Below are 23,715 nucleotides of genomic sequence, written 5' to 3'. Positions count from 1 at the left end.
ATTCCCTATGTGCTGACAACCAGAGAGTGGCCAACAAATAGATACTTGTTAAGGGAACAAATTATTTCATGTTATAAATGTGCCTGTTGTGTTACATAATTACTTTGTGCATTGTGTGACTTGCATGATTACTTTCGGAATTATATAATTTTTATCATTACATCTCTATGTTTTATAATTATATTCTTTTAAATGTACCCATAAGTTTTGGAAAAACTTGGTCTTTAAGCATACAAATCGGATTTTAGTAGGTGCATTTTTTTCCCATAATGAATATGTTTCAAGGGTTATCCAATTCATTAATTAGAGAGCCCATGGGAAGTTGAAAGAAATCAAGAGAGAATTTGAGAAGCTAGGCATGCAGATAAAGAAAGGTCAAGATAGAATTTCAGGATTGGATATAGTATTTTTCATTTGCTTCAACTGCTTTGCAGAGCTTGCCAACAAGATCATTCCTTCTTATGATGGGCTTCAGTGTGTTTGCCCACAGTTCTCTCCACATCATCATAGAATACACATTCTTGCTTGACTTTGCTATTATCCATCTTCCCTCTCCTCTAGTCTGGTTCCAGCTATTTTTCACATCAAGACAAAAATAAATTTATTCATGTTGATTCATTCTTATTTGCATAATCTTCATAGATTTTCATGGGAGTATATTATCAATGTGAGCAATATATTTGACAAATCTTATGAGATGTTATATGCTAGAGAATATTTTTTATTGCATGTTGCATTCAAATAAAAAGTTTAAAATATTTATTTATTTTTTATTGGGAAGGTAGATTTACAGGGAGAGAGGAGAGACAAACATCTTCCATCTGCTGCTTCACTGTCCAAATGGCTTCAATGGCCAGGGCTGAACTGGTCCAAAGCTTGGAGCGCCTTCAGTGTCTCCCATTCAGGTACATGGTCCCAAGGCTTTGGGCCATCCTCTGCTGCTTTCCCAGGCCACAAACAGGGGCTGGATGGGAAGTGGAGCAGTCAGGGCACAAACTAGTGCCTATATGAGATGCCAGCACTTGCAAGGTGAGGATTTAGCCACCGAGCCATCACATCAGGCCCTCAAATGATATATATACATTTTTAAGATACAAATTATAACTTCTCAATACAGACAATACAGTCTTTATATTGGCTATGGCTTTTCTAGGAAACTTATTACTTTTTTTCCCTTTGTGTGAGTTATTTTGATTTCATTATTTCACTGCAGCTTTAATACTTCTTGATTTTCTATGTATGTATCCTTTTTCAGTTAGTGGCCATCCAAGCCCTTTTTGGTCCACATGCTGTGAGCACACAAATGACCAAGTTGAGATTCCAGGAGGGATTTCTTGGCACAAGCACTTTGTTCATATGGTTGTGGCTGGTGACAGTATTCTGGGCCAGTAATGTTGTGAAATTTATCTCCTTTTTTTGGCGGGGGGTTGTTTCTTTAGAAATGTTCTATGCTCATTTTGCCTAATATCCAGACATTGCTTCTTCCATTTCACTTGTCCACAAATCTTCCTTTTTCTTTTCTCTTTCCCATAATCTTTTCTGATGTCTCCTGGAAGAAGTTCTAATTCTGATTTTCCTGTTTGATAATTTATACTGTTTATGTCAATATTAGATAATTTACTATAACTACTATATTTTCCACATGTATATTTCCAGCAAATCTTCTGATGTATTTTCTTACACTTTATTTTGTTTGAAATATCTGTGTTTATAGTTTAAGATGCATCATTGATGTGTTTTCACATGAAACAATTTTCTTCTGAGGATCTTTAATGCTCAGACTGAACAGTTCCATCCGTGAACATGTAGGTAAATAAATGAGGTCACTAGATAAATTATCTGATGCATGAAATTCATTAAGACCCAGCCTTAATGTGTTAGTCTTCTTGGGTTTAAGTAAAATGCAGACTCCAAAAACCGCTTGCTATGTATGCTAAGTGAACTAAGTCAAATCCAGATTTAAAATAAATCAATGATTGAATGTTCAGACTTCAACAAATTGAAAAGTATGCAATAAGACAAATATTGATCACTGCCTTAATAACTTTCTAAAAAGGATAAATTGATTCATAAATGGAACATGGTAAAAATCATATATATACACACACACACACATATATACATATACATCAGCTCAATGAAGAGTTCTTGGAGTTTAAATTTCTCTAAGTAGCAGGGACAAGAATTTCTAAGATAATTGCAAGTTTTAATATATATATTAATATAGTAAAATACGTATATTTTAAACTGTATGTATTCTACCTACACATTTGAATCAAGTAAATGAAAACATACTGTACCAGAGCAACACCACCTCCATAGTCGGCATCACACATCCTCCCTTGATAGGTGGCACCAACATAATTTGCTATTTCTCTGTAACTTAAGTTTAAAATCAGATCAAAACCATAAAAGGAAACACAATCAAAACTGAATCTTCATAACACAAATTTTGGTTGGGCACTCATTAAATTCAGAGGTATTTCCACCCAATACTAGTGTTAACACAGCACAGGCTATGATTAAATGTTTCCTCTTCTTTTGAAAACAATAAAAGAAACTTAATAGAAAACATATTTTTATCTGGACTTCTATACCATAACAGATTCAGTTTATATAATGTATCATGTATGAATAATTTTCCACAAATAAAAATGATACAAATAAATAAAATCCCTTAAAATCAGAAAGCTTAGGGAGTATAGCCTGTCAACGAGCCCTGGAGGCGTGCTGAGGATTAAAATTCCTGTAATCTGGGGAAGCCTATCAATGTCTTGCAGAGGGTGGGCAAGTTTATGGGACAGAGGATAAAAAACATAGAGGATGCAAAAGTTGTGGAAGTTAATATTTTTTTTAAAGAAATGTTTGAATGCATCAGTTTTGCTGCTAGTACACTGTTTTTTGATCTTTAAATACTTGCCCAGCAAATTGACAAGGACTATGTATTACTGTAGTTTCAATGTTTTGTGGTTATTTTAAAATTTACTTGATATGAGAGAAATTGGCTATCTTTTCCTCTACTTAACTGTTTATGTGCCTGTTTGCTAGCTGGACAATGCACATTTTCTCTGCTGAACACTGTATTAAATGAAGCCAATATGCTTTTGATTATAAAGCAAATTCATATTTATATAAAATGTTACATCAAAAATGAGTTATTTTTAAACACTTACAAACTAAATACAAAATAATCGTATCCTATACAATACGTAAATCCTGAACATCAGTAAAAGACAAAGAGCTTATTAAATACAAGGAGCTCACAGACTGAAACTTCAGCATGGTGTTGCAAATCATGTTAGAGAGATTAGAATAAACAACAGCTTTTCAGCTTTATGATAAAAAGCACAGGAGGAGAGCTAAATTGCTATATTCATACAAACATATAGTTCCTCAAATAGATACTGTTAATGTTTAAGCATAGTTAGGGAGAGGAGCCAATGGCAGCAATAGTGAAGGATACATTTTAATTATGAACTAATAAATGATAGAAATGATGCCCTATGAAAGATAATATCCACAAGATATTGTTTGTGAATGAAATTAATTTTCCCTTTATAAAGGCTCATTAATTATTGTCAGACAGTGAGTCAATTTGGTGTTTTGCGTAGATGCTCTAGTAATTCCAAATTATACTTACACGAGTAAAAATGCCACATCATGCGGGCGCAAAACGAGATAAGACCTTTTCCATTTTAAAAATTGGTTTAGTAACTCATTAGCATCCCCTGTGGTTGGAATTTTATTTTCATCTATCCAAAGCTCCAGTGAAGATAGGATAATTGTAATATTAAATGAAGCAAAAACCTAAAACAACATATGCAAAAATCAGTGTTCCAAAAACCTGGCTTAACTAGATTCAGTAATACATCTATAAAACTGAACTTTAAAAAATTAACTGTAAATTTGGATTGAGTGTTTTTTAATTTTTAATTTTGTTTATAGAGTTGAGAGGGATGCACAGCAATGTGAGCCTCTGATTAGGGTGGGGAGGTTCAGGAACCATCGAAGATGGGTAGAACAAATGCTTTATTTATTTATTTTTTCATCTTGTGTCCCCAATAGGGAGGAGGAAGGAGGGCCACTCTTTGCTATCAAACTGTATCAGCATCCAGGGATGGAGGACAGTCATTTGTTGACGCCCTAGAGACCCTGATGTGGGGAAGAGTGTTCCAAGGATATTACTTAAGTGGTTTTGACACCTCTGGGAAGTTGTTGGTTTCATTGCTCCAGAGTTGAAAAAAATCCTTCCAAGGTCTATTGGTTGACAGAGTCCACCTTAGTTCATCCACAGACCCGGAAACATGCTGCAAAGCTTGGCCAGAATTATCAACCTTTTCTGCTTTCCATCCTTTGACAAGGCGGTTGACATCCCTTGCAGTCCTATATAAGCTAGCTGTCATGTCACCTACATGCATCTTGGCATGCTAAGCACTGTATAGGCATCAACAAGTAAGGAAGCCCTGTCTGGATACGTGCACTCCAAGATCAGACTACACATCCTGTGATTTTCCCTGTAGCCAGCATGTGAATCCAGTGGTTTAGTTGGAGAGTTCTCCAAGAAACTTAACCTGGGATGACTTCAGACTTGACACTTGCATGTGCCAGCAAGAGCAGTCAGGTTTGATCTGCCACCTGCATCAGCCAATATACATACTGGTGGATTCAGGTTGGTCAGTTCCTCCCCAGCCACACATCTTATGCAAACTGATGGGTGCTGTGGCCCAGCTGAGCCAGCCAGCCACAGACCTAGTCCTTACATACCATTGGATGCTGAGGCTTAGTTGGGGTGACTCCCAACAACCTCACCAGGCCTGCTCCCAGCCCCATTTTTTGTGTGCCAGCCTCTGCTGTGTCCTAGACTAGCCCAGCCCATACCCATCTGGCTTTCTTGCACACCCATGGGTGCTGCAGCTTAGATCAGCCCAACCTGCCCAAGACCTACCCCTCATGTTGTGTTGACACGTCCTACCGCCTTGTCCTGCCTGGTCCCCCTCTAGCCCTGGTTCTTGTCCTAACCAGTGATAGGTAGAACCTAGAAGGGGAGTTTCTACAGTTTCCCCTGCCAGGCATGTTACCAGCCCAGGATCTTGTATTTGCCAGTGGGTACTGTGGTCCAGCCTGACATGACTTGTACCCAGTCCTAGCACTTGCCTGCTGCTGTGGTGGCCTAGCCCAGCTGGCTCATGCCTATTTTGGCTCTCATGCATGCCAGCAGGTGCCATCAGCCTATCCCAGCCTGGCCAACCCCCAGACCAGCAAACTCCCAGTCCCAGGTCTAACGTTCACCAGTGGAAACAGCAGCTCAGCAAAGGAGTCCCCAAAGTTCGCCTATCAGGCTTGCTCCAAATCCAAGGTCTGGTCTGTGCCATCTGGTGCTGCGTCCCAATCTGAGGTGGCCCACCACCAGCCTTGGCATTCTCAAGCAGGTGCTACAGCCTGGCTGAGCTCAACCCACCCTCAGTCCCAGCTCACGCTGCTGGGTGCAGCAGCCTAACTTAGTCTGGCCCACTCCCGGCCCTAGTGTTCTGGGGAGTGTTGCAATCCAACTTGGCCTGGCTTGCACCCTATTATGATTCTAACACTTGCTAGTGTTTGCCATGGATCTGGCTCACGTGTATGCCAATTATCTTAAAAAAAACAGAGAGAGAGGGAAAAAATAATAAGCAACTATGCTGGCATACTGGTATAGTTAACACAATTTGGCATTAATCGTGTGCAGAATGCCTGCCAGCTATTCACTGCTTTTCTCCCAGCAGTATAACATGGGATTGATAGATATGAAATGCTACTAGGTAATATATAATATTTAAAAATGATTAAACATAGCAAGCCCTAATGTCAAATGCTTTATTTAATAGAATATTTAGAATAAACTTACTATATATGTATTTTTTTAAAAGATTTTATTATTATTGGAAAGCCGGATATACAGAGAGGAGGAGAGACAGAGAGGAAGATCTTCCATCTGATGTTTCACTCCCCAAGTGAGCCGCAACGGCCGGTGCGCGCCGATCCAAAGCCGGGAACCAGGAACCTCTTCCAGGTTTCCCATGCGGGTGCAGTGTCCCAAAGCATTGGGCCGTCCTCGACTGCTTTCCCAGGCCACAAGCAGGGAGCTGGATGGGAAGTGGAGCTGCAGGGATTAGAACTGGCGCCCATATGGGATCCCGGGGTGTTGAAGGTGAGGACTTTAGCCGCTAGGCCACGCCACCGGGCCCTATATATGTTTTTATTATCATTCATATTCCCAGGTTAAAAAAATTGTAACTTGGGCCTGGCACAGTAACCTAGTGGCTAAAATCCTTACCTTACATATGCCAGGATCCATATGGGCATTGTTTTGTGTCCTAGAGGCTCTGTTTCCCATCCAGTTCCCTGCTTGTGGCTTGGGAAAGCAGTAGAGAATTATGCAAGCCTTGGGACCCTGCACCTGCATGGGAGACCCAGAAGAGCGTCCTGGCTCCTTGGCTTCAGATTGGCTCAGCTCTAGCCATTGTGGCCACTTGGGAGAGTGAATCATCAGATGGAAGATCTTCCTCTCTGTTTTTCCTTCTTTCTGTATATCTGACTTTCCAATAAAAATAAATAAATCTTTAAAAAATAGGAAAACTGGGCCCGGCGGCGTGGCCTAGTGGCCTAAGTCCTCGCCTTGAAAGCCCCGGGATCTCATATGGGCGCCGGTTCTAATCCCGGCAGCTCCACTTCCCATCCAGCTCCCTGCTTGTGGCCTGGGAAAGCAGTTGAGGACGGCCCAGTGCATTGGGACACTGCACCCGCGTGGGAGACCCAGAAGAGGTTCCAGGTTCCCGGCTTCGGATCGGTGCGCGTCGGCCCATTGCGGCTCACTTGGGGAGTGAATCATCGGACGGAAGATCTTCCTCTCTGTCTCTCCTCCTCTGTGTATATCTGGCTGTAATAAAATGAATAAATCTAAAAAAAAAAATAGGAAAACTGTAACTGGAAACAGTTTTCCCTAGATCATGTGACACGTGATACAGAGAGTGCCATGAAGGGAGATACAGAGGTGGGTGTTTGGCACATCGGTGCTGCAAGGCATGCCTGCAACTTGTGTGGGAATGTTTGAGTTTGAGTGCTGCCTCTGCTTCCAGTGTTGTTTCCTGCTCATGTGTACCAAGGTTATTGAGAGCTCAAGGAGACTGCCCCTGTGGGGGATCTGACCAACTGCATGGGAGACACAGCCAACCACGTGGGAGACCGGGATAGAGTTCCCAGCTGTTGGAGACATTCTCAAAGTAAACTGGGAGATAGACGTGCTCTGTCTCTCAAATAAACACACAAAAAGATGAGGTACATAAACTATTTTAGAAACACAAACAAGGGCAAAGGTTCTACAGAAGCAGACACTTACAGCATTTGTCAGTCCAATCAGCTGGAAAATTTTTTGAGTGACCACAGCCGTATCAGCACCCATGTGATTATACTGTAAAATAGAATTGCCTTTCAGAACTAAATAAGTACTAGTTAACATTTAATGACTGTTGTGCTTAAAATTTAAAATAGCAAAGGAAGGACAGTTTCAATTTCTAGCATTTTAACTTTTAAACATTATTGTATCATTACAGTGCAAATAATTTGACACTATTACAAATGGAAAACAGAAAACAAAGCATAGAGACTAAAAAATACAATTCCAGCACCAATTAATTAGTTAATAATAATAATTGTTCAAAGCAAATGTTAGTTTTAAAGTACAAGAGTTAAATGTTAATATCTCTTTTGGTAAAGGTGAAAATCTAAATTAGAAAGACTGCTGATTAAAAGAGTCATAAAAATATCAACTGTAGAATAAAAGCTCATAAGCTTTCTATGTTGTGTTTACATGTCAGTTGCAAAGACAAAACTTGGAAACTGGAACAGAAGAAAGGATGACGGATAAACTAGTGAGGCAATGTAGATCTGCTTCAAAACCTAAAATGTTCCAATTAACTACATCAGCTTCTCTGAAAGCAAGAGAAATGCCAGGTGGATTGTCTCAAATTTTGTTTAAGATATCATTAAGGCTGAAAAATGCCTAGATTGACTGTGAAAAATGATAATTGCCAAATGTTACATACTGAATGCCTCTAGTCATATGGCATTTCAGAAGTAAGGAAAAAAGGAGATGGAGAACAGATTAGCCATTTTTCGGGGAAAGGGAGGAGAGGGAAGTGGGTATAACTTTAAAAAGCAACTCAATAGGTCTTGGCTGTGATGGCCTTCTTCTGTGTCATGATTGTTAATGTTGATATTGTACATTCTTTTAAGGTATGCCGATCAGAGAAATTGGCTTAAAGGCTACACAAGGTCTCTTGGCATTCCTATAGTTGCACATGAATATCTAATTATCTTCATATAAAAGTTAAAAATTAAAAAAATAAAGAACTAGAAAATTTCTACTTAGGACAAAGGAGAGAATAGAACAAATCAAAATGGTAGGCATAAATACAGACATGTAAATAATGAATTAAGTAAGAATGGATTAAATAACCCAAGTAAATGTCTTTTTTGGGTAGACAAACAAGAAGAATGAATTGCAGGAAACGTACTCTGTTTCCAAAGATATACATTTTTAAGAACTAAAACAATGGGAAAGATACAGTACATAAGCAACAATGTAAGATAACTGAGCTGTTAGGAAGGCTTGGATATTTATATCCAGAATAGAGCCAAAAAATCACACAAATTCTTCCAGAAAACAGCATGACACACTTTCTTAACTCATCTAATGAAGTCATAAAAAAGTAATAAAAAAATCAAAATAAAATTCCAATGTGATATGTCTCATTGATGCAAATGCCAAAAATTCTATGCAACATGCTAATAATTCAAATTATGCAACTTATCAGAAGGATTACACATCATGACTAAGCGAGACTGAACCCTCAAACACAAAGCTGGCTTAACATCTAGAAACCAGTCAGCACAATACAGCATGCTGTAGTCCTGCCGCCTAATCCTATCTATAAGAACAGAAAAGAAACACAACACCTTTTGTAATGAATCATTTAGAGACCAGGAATATTGAATAATTCCCTTAAGCTGATAAAAGGTTCCTATGAAAACTACACCAACAACATGCTAATTAATGGCAAGAAGACAGACAGTATCTCCTTTCCTCAGGAGTAAGATAACCACAGTATGTTCTCTTGGCATTAGTTCTATCCTTTTGAGCATTTAATAAGGAAAAGAATTTCATGCATCCATTTGTTAAATAAGTTAAACCCTTTGTAGTAGACAAAAATATTTACACATAGAAAATTCTAAGAGCCATTAAAAAATGATTGGAGCTAATCAGAAATGATACTAGTAAGTTGAATTAAAAAATGGGCAAAAAGAACATGAAGAGTCAGACATATGAAAAAAATGGTCAGGTTCACTACTCAACACAGAAATGAAAAAAGAAAACACAATGAGATTTCATTTCATCCCAATTAGAATGGCTATCATCTGAAAATCAAGAAAGAATAAATGCTGGGGAGACTGTGAGGGAAAAGGTGCTGTAATCCACTGTTGGTGGGAACTAAACTAGTGCAACCATTATGGAAGACAGTGTGAAGATCTCTCAGTTATCTGAAAATAGATCTAGCATTTGACCCTGCCATCCCAGAGTACAAAAAATATAATCTGCAGGCGCAGGAGGAGTGATGTGCTGAGATTTTGATTATTGTGTACAGCCTTTATTCATACTCAAGAGGAACAGTAAGCTTTTTGTTTTGTTTGCATGTTCTGCTTTTATTTATTTATTTATTTATTTATTTTGGTTCTTTGATCATTATTTTCTGCTTGCCATGTGTTGACCTATTTAAACTCCGTAATGGAATAAATAAATAAGTAAATGTATCAAAATAGAAAGAGAACATATCTCAAAATAATGGATAGCTAAGGAAGTGATTTTTTAAACTTCTTAAAAGATTGTTGTATATATAACATTATTTAGTCCTTTCAATACAATATTTTTATAAGAATAATACAAAATTCAACTTGATTCAGGTGGAGTTTGTAACTATTATGTTTTCTTAATAGTCCATTACATTTTAAAACTTTTAACTGTTCATTGATCAATTTTCCAAGCTTGTCACATATACAAGATATTGTCAAAATATAAAATAAACAAAAATACAGATCAATGGCTCATTTTCATATGAAAAGATACTCAACATTATTCTTCATTTGAGAAAAACGAGTTAAAATCATGCAATAGCAGTCCAGATCCACTAGACTGGCTGTTACACATAAAGACAAACACAAGTGCCAGCAATGAAGTAAAGTCATTGGGGCTCTTACGTATTGCTGTTAACAACAGAAATAAAGAGTTGAAATCTTTAAGTTAGGAACTTTCCTACAAAGCAGAGGGGTAAAAATGGATCAAAATCACAGGATCAGGGCCCGGCGGCGTGGCCTAGCGGCTAAGGTCCTCGCCTTGAAAGCCCCGGGATCCCATATGGGCGCCGGTTCTAATCCCGGCAGCTCCACTTCCCATCCAGCTCCCTGCTTGTGGCCTGGGAAAGCAGTTGAGGACAGCCCAATGCATTGGGACACTGTACCCGCGTGGGAGACCCGGAAGAGGTTCCAGGTTCCCGGCATCGGATCGGCACGCACCGGCCCGTTGTGGCTCACTTGGGGAGTGAATCATCGGACGGAAGATCTTCCTCTCTGTCTCTCCTCCTCTGTGTATATCTGGCTATAATAAAATGAATAAATCTTTAAAAAAAAAAATCACAGGATCATTTTGTGAGCGTTACATTTCATATAATTGTAGTAAGGATTTACAAGAAAATCTTGGAAGGCATAATCTTATCTTTTATTCCCAATACATGCCATTGTTTTCCTGTACATCAGAAAATGTTACTGTTGAGAAACTCTTATTTCTTTTTAAAATAAAATAATGATAATTACTAAAAATTGTTAAAGTTCTTGACCATAATGAGTTTTTGTAAAAATTTTAACTGTATCTGTAAACTACAATACTATACAGTTTTACTTATTTTATTATTTACAAAATTAAGAATTAACATCTTGTAGAAATGTAATTTCCCAGTTAAGTGCTGATATTAATAATTTAAAATGCATCAAAGCACAGCAAGGTCATAATCAGCATTAATTTTCCTGTGTCAAAAAATTCTTATCAGATTACTTTCATAACATTGCATTGCTAATATAAAGTTACATAAGACAAGTAACATACTTACCAGATTCTTTTCAACTACAACATGCATCTCTATATACTGAGAGAATTCATGTGGCTGAAAAATATCCACAAATTTTATGTCAAATGGGAAGAATTACTAAAGCATTATCAATGTATAACACTATTATCAAAGAACTCAATGTTGAAATATCAGTTTACATAGAGAAATAGAATCAGGTAACATAAACAAAACTAGATATCACAGAATTTTATTCAGTGAATTCTTGAAGAAAATTTCTCTGCATGTAAGCAACCATTTTGATTTACTCAGACAAAACATCTCTACCTTGTATATTCTTGAGTAATTCATATTTGCTTCTCTGAAGACATACTGCCTTCAACTCCTCACTGCAAAATATGTACAGCTCTATCAGTCTGGTGGTACTATTTTTATTTACTATGGAATATGAATTTGAGTATGATCCTGAAAGAGTTAGGAAACTTTCATGTTTTGGGGTCATGATTTCATTTGCTAGATAAAACTAGCCCTTTCTATCAGTCACCTCAGATAAAGTTAAGACACAGAAAGGAAATATTAAGAACTGATGGACAGGGCTGGCATTGTGACATAGCACATAAAAACTGCTGTCTGCACCACTTTGGGGAAGGGAGAAGTTATACTACTTCCCATCTAGCTCCCCACTCACCGCCTGGGGGAAGCAGGCTGGAGGCAACCAAGTGTTCCACATGGAGGAACTGGAAGAAATTCCTTCCTCCTGGCTTTGCCCCAAGGTCCAGCCTTGGCTGTGGGGCCATCTGGGGAGTGAACTAGTGGATGGAAAATCTGTCTTTCCCTCTCACAGTCACTCTAATTTTTAAATAAATAAATAAATAAATAAATAAATAAGCAAATAAATAAATCTTACAAGAAAGAAAGAAAGAAAGAAAGAAAGAAAGAAAGAAAGAAAGAAAGAAAGAAAGGAAGAAAGACGGACCTGACCTAGACCATAGGAATCTCAAGATGGGGATTCTGAGTGTGTTGTCGACCACTTGGAATTGAGGGGTTCACTTAGACTCAAATGCCAAGCACTTGCTGAGTTTGATTTTGACTTGACATTCCCATCACCTAGGTTCTGCTAAAATGTGGGGATAATCATTCTGATAGTCATCACTGAGTGTCCTTCTTTCTAATGTATCCTGGGAAACAGCAGATAATAGTTCAAACACCCAGCACCTGTCATTCACGTCAGAGACCCAGACAGAGTTCAAGGTCCCTGGTTTTGGCATAGCCTGGGCCTGGCTGTTATGGACCTTTGGGACGTGAACCAGTGGATGGAAGGTCAGTGTGTCTCTCTACCTGCCTCCACCCCATTCCTTCCCATACCTCTTGCTCTTTCATTTTCCCTTTATGTCTTCCTTGTCATTTATGCAGTGCTTGGGCTGGCAGTTCTCATATTTGAGTTGATTCTTTTCTTTCCCCACTTCACCTAAAAACATTAGGAACAATTGTTCCCTATCATAACTTTCTGAGGTTGTCATATACATGATCTTCTGGAACAGGACAAGTATGCCAAAAGTTTGAAACTCCATGCTTGGAATTTTGCAAGGTTGTAAAACTGGTTTTAAAGCTCCCAATGTCAGTTATAAAGTGTTTGGAACATGCATTCATATTTCTGTAGGTATGTAAATAATATATTTATCAGAAAAGCTAGTGTTTCTATTTCTGTAATATGCATAGAGCTTACTAAATCACCTACCTGCATAGTTCGTATTTTGTGGGGCAGATCTCTGAAATCCACATCCTTCTCAGCATATAATGAAACACTAGCATTCTTATGTCTTACTTGATAAACCACATGTTCAAAACCAATCAAAGATTCTAGGGGTTCAATTCCATAAGTAACATTGTCAAACTGCAATATGCCTCTACAAATTTAAAGAGAAAAGAAGGGGAACAAATACAATAATACATTGCTTAAAAATCAGCTAAAGCTCATTTAAGTTTATAAAGGCTTCAGGATTATCATTTTTAATTTGAGGTGGTCAGGATCACTGAACAGCCACACACACTTATCAGTAACATTTCATGGTCACCAAGTTCATCTTAAGTGTAGAAGTAGATGCCATTACTAGAAGTAATTTTCAAGTAAATATACCATTTTCTAATCCATGAAATTATATCTATAAAATATACAATATTTATTACAACCTGAGTCCGGTACATGTGCTAATGATCACCATGGAATTTGGATAACCTTCAACAAACCCTTGGTAGTAGCAAAAATTCTGAAAGATAAAGACACATTTATCATTATAATTATTCATGTCACAGTATTTTTAAATATTGGAAACATTTATTTTGTGTGTGTATGTAAATGGATCAAATATAGATTGTTTCCAAATGTTGTTATTAGATAAACAGATGGCTCGGAGTTCCGAAGTGTTCCTCCCAAGCTCAAAAAGAGTAAGAATAATTTCATGTTTTTTCCTAACATAAGTGAATGAATCATAACATTTTCACTCACTAGGATAAGGCAAAAATCATCAAATTCACTGTCAAGTCTCTTTTCACTCAAATTTGCATGGTAGAAAAACAAAATTATCCCTAGCAGAGGGGAATGGCCTAGGTTGCATTGTACCTAGACAAATGTTACACTGCTGGGAGAAAAGCAGCTAATAGGTGGAGGGCATCCTGGGCTTGGTCAAAGCCAAATCTGTGTTAACTATACCAATGTGCCAGCATAGTTGCCTAGCCCCTTTTATTTATTTATTTTTCTTATCTTCTTCTAACAGTATGTGGAGGAGTGCTGGATCCTTGAGATCTGAGGGAAGGGGATCCTTACGCCCACCTGTGCAGTGGGTGCCTGGTTGTGAGCCTTTGAGGTAGAAAGTGTGGGTCCAGCCAGGCCTGGGGTTGGGTGGTTTGGTGTGCCAGTGGTGCCAGATGAAGCCCACTGGCTGCCCAGCTGCATGTTTGTGGGGGCTTGGTGTGTGAGGTTGCAGGGAGTCTGGAGGATGGCACAGTTGGGAGTGTAAGGGGACATGAGGGCTCAAGTTCAAGATTGGTGGACTGACCATGCAATGTGTGCATCAGAACTACGCCTCCTCAGTGGAAAAAACAGAGCAGTGAATGGCAGGCCCAGATGCACACGGAGGATATGTCAGCCCACTAGGGTCTACAGAGCACATCTGGTAACATAGAAGAGGAAGAAGTGCAGAACAAATTGGACAACTACCCCCACCAAGCGATGACAGCAAATATCTGGGTGAACGGAGACTCTGGGGTTGACCATCTCAGCCAATAGACATTGGAAGGATTTTCTTATCCTTGGGTTGGTGAGATTGATAGCATTTCAGAACTATCAAAATCACTTAAGTGGAACCCTTGGAACATGCTCCATTCGAGGACCCTGGATTGATATCAGGTGGCTGTTGCCCAATCTTAGCTACTGGGGGAGTAGGAAGACTGGACGTGGCTTCTTCCCTGACCCTCACCTTTTCCTGGATACAGGAGAAAAGGAAAATTTGGAAACAATGGTCTCACCCACTTTCCCCTGGCCCAATCCTTCCTACTAAGATGATCTATGTAAACATTATTAAAAAATAAAAAATAATAATAACCTGAGTTACTATTCTTTTCAAAATGATTGGAGTGTAATGGTAGGGTAGCTTTATAAGCTTAGCTATCACACAGATACCACTGAAAAGCTCTAGGAAACATCTTTTCAATGTAGCATGTTATTTAACATGTTTTCTATTTTTCTTCCTGTTATTGATTTTGTTTTATGGCCTTTCATTTAAGGGGATATATAATAACTGTGTAATAAACTATTACATCCAGATGTGAAGATACAGTGCAGTATGCATCTCTACTTCCAAATCAAAGATTTGGAATGAAATTGTTAAATATATCTTGATAAGAGGATGTTGGACTCTCTGTCATCATTGATACCTACAATGTCAGGATACACATGAATAGCAGAATGGTGACCTTATGATTGTTTATGAATTATGCTATTGTAATAATATAGGGGAAATTAGCACAGGTGGAAGGAGGGTCTTAGGGAGTTAGGGAAATCTCAGAGCCTGTGGAACTGTATCATAAAATAATAATAATAAGAGAAAAAATATGTTTTTTTATTGGAAAGGCAGATTTACAAACATCAGGAGAGACAAAGATCTTTCAAACACTGATTCATTCATCAAATGGCTCCAACTGTCAAAGCTGAGCTAGGAGCTTCTTCCAAGTCTCCCAGGTGAATTCAGGGTCCTTATGCTTTAGGCCATCCTCTGATGCCTTCTCAGATCATAAGCAGGGAGCTGGATGGGAAATGGAGCAGCCAGGACAAGCACCAGCACCCATAAGGGATGCTGGAGCTCCAGGACAGAGGATTAGCCTTAAAATAGAAAGGGATCAATCTTTCTGAAGACTTTTGTCCCCTTCCTTCTAAATATGGCTTTTAATATCCAGGTTGATAACATTTCTAATTTTGTTAAGTAGTCAAAAAGTTATACATCAGCCTTCATTAAATGAGTTGATTGCAATAGTTATAAATAAATAAATAAATAAATAAATAAATAAATTCCACATAGTGTAAAATTTTCATGGTGAAATTAAAAAGCCTAAATTATTACTTATTTTCCATCCTTGGTATTTTTTCTTGTCTTTACCATTGTTGTTTCTTACAGTGTTTGGTATAACTTGCTAGGTACTTTATGCATAGTTGAAAAGAATTTGTATACTGTTGCTGTCTTCAATAAATGTCATAAGGTCAAGTTAATCGATAATTCTGTTCAAATCACTAATATGCCTAGGGAGGAAGTCCTTTCTATTTCATAATTATTAGGAAACAAATATTTACATCTCCAACTATAATTGTGAGTCATCTATTACCTCCTTTCATTTCTTTTTTTAAATTTTTAAAATTTTTTAAAATTTTTTAACAGTCCAGAATTTTAATGCCTCCTTTCATTTCTATCTCCCATAGTAAGTTTAGCTTCTATGTGCATACACACTTTATTTTGTTACCCTAGTGATTTCCTTTGGAACCGTGATACAAGGAGAGCCCAAAAGGTTCACCACATGATGACTGACTTAAACTTGTCCTGCTCTTACATGGGCAGCAAAGTCTTTGGCTAACTGAGGGATCTGTTCCTTTGTAGATTACCAGGTTAGAGATGAGAATAACTTTGTAGACTTTGTGAAAAATAAGTCATTTAATACATTTACCTGCTTTTAATTGAATAAACTTTACTTTTTCTTAGACTTAGAACTGGATTTACAGTTTTAGCAAATGTAATTTTTCTGCCTGGTACTATGTTGGGGTTCAATAAATCCAAGTGAGACTCCAAGGCGAGTGAGATGATTTTAATTTCTAGTCCAAGGGACAACCTCTTGCCATAAGCAAGAAGCGCCCTGAACAAAATAATCATGGAGTTTTTATAGTAAGAGAATCAAAAGTTACGTAACAGTGAGCAAGTACATGGTTAGAGGCTAACAGTGACAAAACAGAAAGCATGCGATAAGAATTTGCAATGTGTAGATTGGGGGTCCTGGGCATATCCCTTCAGTGCACAGCATGCCTCGAACATACCCGTCTTTCTCATGAATCCAAAAACTCCCAGGTTATCCCCATCTTTTGTCTGCCTCCTAGCCTTTCAGGAAAACAGAGCTTTGCTGGGAATAGGATGCAGGTGTCTCTTTGGAGGTGCCAGACTTCCAGTACAATCACCTTTGCAATGAACCCTTTCAGTACTACATATTCATTACATTTGAAACCTACTTCAACCACCTAGACTTTCAGAATATGAATAAACTTTGTTTGCTTCAGCTTTTTAACTGTGTATTTAACTCTCACAGATGCCTCCAGGGAAACAGGAGGCAGAGCACGTTTGGCAGATTGATGTAAAATCCAACCGTGGGATTTTGTGGCCATCTGTGTTATGGTACCTCTCTGTATCTTTGCTTCTCTCTCTTCTATACACATATGTGCATACAATTTGCACATAAAACTTATGCATAAACTTTGCACAAATACTTATGTACTTACATTGACACATATTTACCTACTATGTCAGGCAAAATGTAAAGCAATGACAATTTCTTCTGTTAAAATCTTCTCTTTAAAGTGTTTTTATTTCAAACCATTTGACTGATCTATTATAAAGAACTCAGGAATGCAAGTGAGAAAAACAACAGCTGGTAGGACAAAGTAAAAGCAAAAAGAAAAAAGTATTCCAGGCATGGGTAACTCCTACAAGCACATCTACATTTCTCTATTATTATTATTATTATTATTATTATTATTAATTATTTTGCATTATGTGACAGTTTCATAGGCTCTGGGAATCCCCCCACCTTTCCCCCTCCCCTCCCCCCTGGTGGATTCCTCCACCTTGATGCAGTATTACAGTTCAAATTCAATCAAGATTCTTTCCTTGCAAACATATACCAAGCATAGAGTCCAGCTACTTATTGTCCAGATGGGTTGAACAGTTTCTTGGGGAGACCATTTCTGGTCTGAAGTTAGAGCTGGTAGAATATCATCACAGTCAATTAAGAGTCCCAATATATCATCAACAGCAATTTGCAATGTTATGGAATTGACATGGTTTTGAGTAACCAGTATGTTAAAAAAAAAAAAAAAAGCAAGTCCTAACCACAACCTATGATTAGCTCATTGACATTTCAATTTTAGTTTATATACAGGACCAGGTGCTATATACCTTAAAATGGCTATAAGGTACCATTCAGCTGTCTCGTGTCTATTTCATTCCAGTAGTTAGCCATTTGTTGGGTTGGAGTATAATTTTGCTGATCCTGGCAGATTATTATTATTTTTTTACAAAACAAAGTGCAGGTATTATTAAACGAGTGTTCCAATATAAATCCTAAATGTGCATGGGATTTCCCATATATTTCAACATCCTTGAACATACTTCAGAGAAGACTCTGGCTTTTCCTTTCCTTTCCAAACTTTGCTTTCATGACCCAAATCATAATTTCTAGTTTTGAGGGTTTTGTGACACATCCAGCCCCACACTAACACAAATAAAAATATGTATGTGTGTGTGTATATCATCATGAGACAAATGGCTTAGAAACATTATAATCATACTTACTTTGGTTACTCACCTGTTTAGCATTATTGACTCAGTACACATCATCAAAAGCAAATGATTAATTTATGTCAAAACTGTCAAAATGTGGTCTCAATTCTTTGTACTCTAAAACATCTGGACCCTAAATAAGGTGATCACAGAAACTCATATACCAGAGGTTTAAACAGGAAGTGCTAACATACCTGATACTCTTGTTTAAGGTCTTTCATAATTCCTGTGGCATCATAACCATACACTCTAAAATCTTGTGGTAAAAATACTCTGTGAAATGAATATAGAAGGTATTTACTGGAAAAAAAATTGTTTCCTAAACTCTTTTGAGATTTAGTTTACTCAGCATGTCATATTTACTGTATGTACTAGATACATACCTTTCAATAACATATTCATATTTAAATATATTTTAATATATATTTTAAACATTTTACATATACATTTTAAAATTTATGTAGTATATGTGTGGGTTGGCAGAGAGAATTTCTGGTGTTCAGAATTTTTTCACTTTTTTGGGTAAATTTCTCTGAATAGTTGAAAAAAGCTTAAGCAAAGAACATACATTCAAACATCAGATTCTAAATATGCTACAAGACTGGAGTAGTCAAAACAGTGTTGGTGCAGGAGTAAAAACAGATATATGGATGAAGGTAACAGAATAAATAAATAAAGCCCTGTGTCCATACTAAACTGCTCGGCAGCCAATAACATATAATAGGGACAGAACAATTCCTTCAGAAAATCATATTGAAATGATGTCCACAAGACAAGGATAAAACCAGACCATTATTTTCACAACATATGCAAAAGTAAGCTCAGTGTGAGTTCAAGACTTAAAAATAAGGCCTGAAACAGTGAAAGAAAAAACAAAGACATTAGTCTGCTAAATAATTTTTAAAAATGTAAGTCCAAAAAGCAAAGGTAAGAAAACACAAACTATAAAAACTTATGTACAGCAAAGCAAATAGTAATGAAGACACAAGCTACAAAAAGCAGGGAAATATTTGCAAATGATGCATCTGATGAGCTGATATCTAAAATATATAAGGATCTCAAACATCCTGATGGCATGAAAACAATTAAACAGCAGGCAAAGGATACAAATAAACTTCTCTCAAAAGCATACATACAAGTGGCTAATAGAAATATGAAAAATGCTCAGCATCACTGCTCATCAGTTAAACGCAAATTATCTACACCTCATTCCTGTTAACAAAAAGACAAAAGGTAACGAGTGTTGAGAGAATAGGGAACCCTCAATTGGTATAAAAAACCAGAATATCCTCAAGCAATTAAAATATAACTACCATATTCTCCAACAATCCTACTTGTGGGTATACACTCAAGGAAAACAGTATGTCAGACTTCTACAGGTCATGTTCACTGTTGCTGTGTTCACAACTGACAAGATAAATGTGTTCACCAATTGATGAATGAATGAAATACTATAAACTCAATGTAATATTGAGTTTTTATAAAGAAGGAAGTTCTGTATTTTGGAAAACACAGATGAAGTCAGATGTTAAGTGAAACAAGCCAGGAATAGAAAGAAAAACACTATGCAATCACTTAGAAGCAAAAAACAAAAAATAAATTCGAACTCATGGAAGCAGAGAGTGCAATAGTGGATGGAGGTAGAGGCTGGAGCTGGGAAACAATGAGAAGGTGGTTAAAGGAGGTGAAAGTTCAGTTCAACAGGATCAATGTTCCTGAGCAAGCACCAAGGAATCAGAGCTTAAATACTCTCACCACAGAAAGGTAAGACCTTTGAGGTGGTGGATAGGCTTTTTAGCTTCATTTAATCATCCTACAGTACGTACATGTCCCAAAATATCTTTTTATGAATCATAAAGACATGCAGTCTTTGTGTGTATTATTAAAATGTGAGTTATATCTTATACAGCTGGGGAAAAGCAGGGTTAAATGAAGATCTAGTAACAAGCAAAGACAAATAATTAAAAACACATAATCTTTTAAGAATATATATATATATATATATATTTGAAAGGCAGATTTACAGGGAGAGAAGGAGACACAGAAAGATTCTCCATGCACTGGTTTACTCCCCATATGGCTGCAACAGCTGGAGTTGGACAAGTCTGAAGCCAGGAGCCAGGAGCCTCCTCCAGATCTCCCACGCAGGTGCAGGGTCCCAAGGCTTTGGGCCATCCTTGACTGGTTTCGCAAGCCACAAGCAGAGAGCTGGATGGGAACTGAAGCAGCTGAGACAAACTGGTGGCCACATGGGATCCCAGCATTTGCAAGGGGATTAACCAATGAAGCCAGTGTGCCAGGCCCGAGGTTAGTAATCTTCAATAGTAATCTACATGCTTAAGACTGTCACAGGATTTATACACTCAAAGAATACAGTTACGATTTTTTATGTAACAGAATCAGATGTGATCTTTCAAATATAAGTTGAATGTAAGTGAAGTTGAAAACAAACCATATTTATGACTTCAAACAGAAAGGAAATTGTTAAAATTCGGCTCCATGAAATCTCATGGATAGCCAAGTAGCAATCTGTTGCCACCATGAACAAGAAAGCTGGGAGCACACACTGTGCTCCTGGCTCTGGGTACTTACGCCACAGATAGAAAGTGCCTTTTAAAGCATCAGCTAAAGGATAACTCAATAGCTAGTAATCAGAAACATCTTCAAATGCAAAACAGTTGCATTCTGCATCATTACAAACGATAACTATAAACAGCAGAAAGCCAGCTGATAAAGCAAAGAACACCACCTACTTTTGCATTAAGTTCACTGTATATGTTTTGTCTTCAATTACAATGTTGTAGACCACCTGGCAGGAGAGCACATTTAAAAAGTTAAAAAAAAACAAGGAAAGAAGAAAAAAATTAGAAAGGAAAACCATTGTTCCAAATGAATTACATTCTAAAACACACTGGTAAGAAAAAAGGGGCACATGCAGAATTGAAGGTTGACTTACTTCAATGGAAGCTAATATTATTAGCTTTCATAGTGAGAATATTAATCAGGAGGCACAATTTGTGAAATTTCTTACTTGCTAATTTTTGAATTTATCTAACAAAGTAGCATATGAAAACTGAATTATCTTTCATCCGATAATTGTGAATTCAAATAAAGAATGAGGACACTGAAGTCTCTGTTTAAGACAGAGTGAAACACAATAACTAAAAATATACATATGAAAACACATTTATAAATTTTATAAAATTTTCTCCAGGTTGGAAAGCATATTCATTGATCTATATTATGAACATAGAAATTAGAAAATAGTGATCAATCAATGGACAATTGCATGTTACAGATTTATTTGCAAACCTTTGAGATCTGTAATTGGATTTTCCAGTTCAAGATTATGTCTGATATTCTCATTTATTAAGATCTTTATCTTCTTGTATCTGTTCAATGATGAGATTTTGTTCATCTTTGTTATATTTATTCACATTTAGATGTTTGTAAGTATAATATATAACTTTTTTAAGTATTTATTTTTTTATTGGGAAGACAGATTTTACAGAGAGAAGGAGACACAGAGAGAAAGATCTTCCGTCTGTAGGTTCACTCCCAAGTGGGTGCAGTGGTCGGAGCTGAGCTGAAGCCAGGGGCCAGGAACTTCTTTCAGATCTCCCATGTGGGTTCAGGGTCCCCAGGCTTTGGGCTGTCCTTTACTGTTTTTCCAGTCCACAAGCAGGGAGCTGGATGGAAAATGGAGCAGCTGAGAGATGAACTGGTGCCCATATGGGATCCCAGAGCATGCAAGCTGAGTATTTATCCAATGAGCCAGTAGTGCATTTTTAAATCTCATTTGAGTTTTTCTGTTTGCAAGATCTAGTTTCTAGAGAATTTACTGAATTACTGCATTAACTCTGGTTTTCTCTCGGCTATTCTGGATTTTGTCTGTATGAGTATCATCATTGATCTGCCAATAGCGGCAGTGTTATTTCTTTCCCAGTTACTTGTCCGCTGTGTTATTTCCTCACGGCACTGCCTAGTTCTTCCAGAACAGTGATGAAACGCAAAAAGTGAGAGTGGGCATCCTTTGTTTCTTTCATTATCTCCAGAAAAAAAAGTTTTCACTACTTCAATTTTATGTACATTTAAGGCAATTCTAACTTTTTGGTAAGATACCCTGGATGATTATTCTTAACTACTATACATTTTATAGGAACACACACATTAAAGGAAGTTATTAAAAATATCATGAAATACTATGTTATGAAAACCTGTGTTAGAAAATAATATAACTACTGTAACTATCCTCCCCTTCACATTACGTCTACTCAGCATCCTGAATTTCAAGTTTATCGTTACTATACCTATTTTTACATTCTAATTAATGATAGAGGTTTATTTACTTATTGAAGATCTATTTATTCATCTTCAAAGTCAAATATAAAGAGAGACAGACAGACAGAGAAAGACAGAATGGTGAGTGGTTGACAAGAGCGACAGGTGGATTAGAAAAACGACTCAGTAACCCAAGAGGAACAATCTAGAAGGTGGGACTTGGGGTGCTAATATCTAGTATCATGTATCATTACTCCCCACAGAACATTGTCAATCTTGATTCAGTTTCAAAGGTCTTTCGAAACAAAACAATACAAATATAAAATGCAGCAAGAGTACTTGGAAGAAAAACAGCTAATTTCTTGGGAATAAAATATTCACATGATCTTTACAATGAGAGTCATGTTAGTGATTAATTACGTTGCTTTCAAATCCATTGCTTGTTACTGAGCGTATTTTCTCTGGCACTGTAACTTGTACGTGTAATCTGTCAGAATCTGCAAAGTGCAAAATGGTTTATTAAGACAATGCCCATCACCTCTCGGCTCCTTCACTGTTTCCTCTCTAAATCCAGAATCTGTATTCTAAAGTCCACTTTCCAGTTTTTATCATCTCAAACACCTTCAGTGCCCCCTTTCTTTCTGGAATCACAGGCGTGTTTCCAGAGAAAGAGGTAAACAGCTTTAGGAATGTTGCCCTATGCGGAGAATGTTATAATCTGGGGTGATGGGCCCCAGGTACCAATCATCTCAAGTCTCACACTCTTAACGATGATCACATCCCAGATGCTGGGCTTCAACCTCCACAGTTCCAGAAATGCACAGTGGGATCTGAAGCTCGCACCGTGGGGCATCCAATGAAGCCACCTCGCCCCAGGAGAAGCAAGGACCCCCCACGCCCCGGCCATCCAATGTGAATTTTCAATGTGGGCATGTGCCTGGGCCTGCGCAGCTGGAACCTCCACAGACCCACTCCTTCCCAGGGACCTCCCCAAGTTCGAGACAAAGCAAGAAGAGAGCCGATGATCACAGAAGGTTAGGGGCGGAGGATTTTTTTTTTTTCTTACCAGAGTCAGTCCCGAACCCGCTGAGCCTGCTGAGCCCGCTTAGCAGAAAGAGGAGGCACAGCATGGCTTGGCACCATGGATCCCAAAGAGAGAGGAATGGCAGTTGGCAGAGTGGTGGGCAGTTGAG

At 37.7% G+C, this 23,715-nt stretch overlaps 1 protein-coding gene across 2 annotated transcripts in view; it reads right to left on the bottom strand.

The window, feature by feature from the left end:
- Positions 1-23,715, bottom strand: part of LOC101534286 (disintegrin and metalloproteinase domain-containing protein 2) — a 44,363-nt gene extending 20,648 nt beyond the window's left edge. For both annotated transcript variants that reach the window (XM_004579283.3, XM_058670051.1), the window contains exons 1-10: positions 23,589-23,715; positions 22,943-23,019; positions 20,995-21,050; positions 18,436-18,514; positions 13,341-13,417; positions 12,889-13,057; positions 11,193-11,246; positions 7,373-7,444; positions 3,641-3,807; positions 2,301-2,382 (exon numbers count right to left, since the gene is read on the bottom strand). In XM_004579283.3, coding sequence (XP_004579340.2) covers positions 2,301-2,382; positions 3,641-3,807; positions 7,373-7,444; positions 11,193-11,246; positions 12,889-13,057; positions 13,341-13,417; positions 18,436-18,514; positions 20,995-21,050; positions 22,943-23,019; positions 23,589-23,652 — 897 coding nt within the window. In that variant the 5' untranslated portion in view covers positions 23,653-23,715. The remainder of the gene's footprint in view (positions 1-2,300; positions 2,383-3,640; positions 3,808-7,372; positions 7,445-11,192; positions 11,247-12,888; positions 13,058-13,340; positions 13,418-18,435; positions 18,515-20,994; positions 21,051-22,942; positions 23,020-23,588) is intronic.

Source organism: Ochotona princeps, chromosome 11 (genome assembly GCF_030435755.1).
Source record: "Ochotona princeps isolate mOchPri1 chromosome 11, mOchPri1.hap1, whole genome shotgun sequence".
Lineage (NCBI taxonomy): Eukaryota > Metazoa > Chordata > Mammalia > Lagomorpha > Ochotonidae > Ochotona > Ochotona princeps.
The sequence above is the reverse complement of the archived record's forward strand: the minus strand, read 5'-3'. Positions and strand labels throughout refer to the sequence as shown.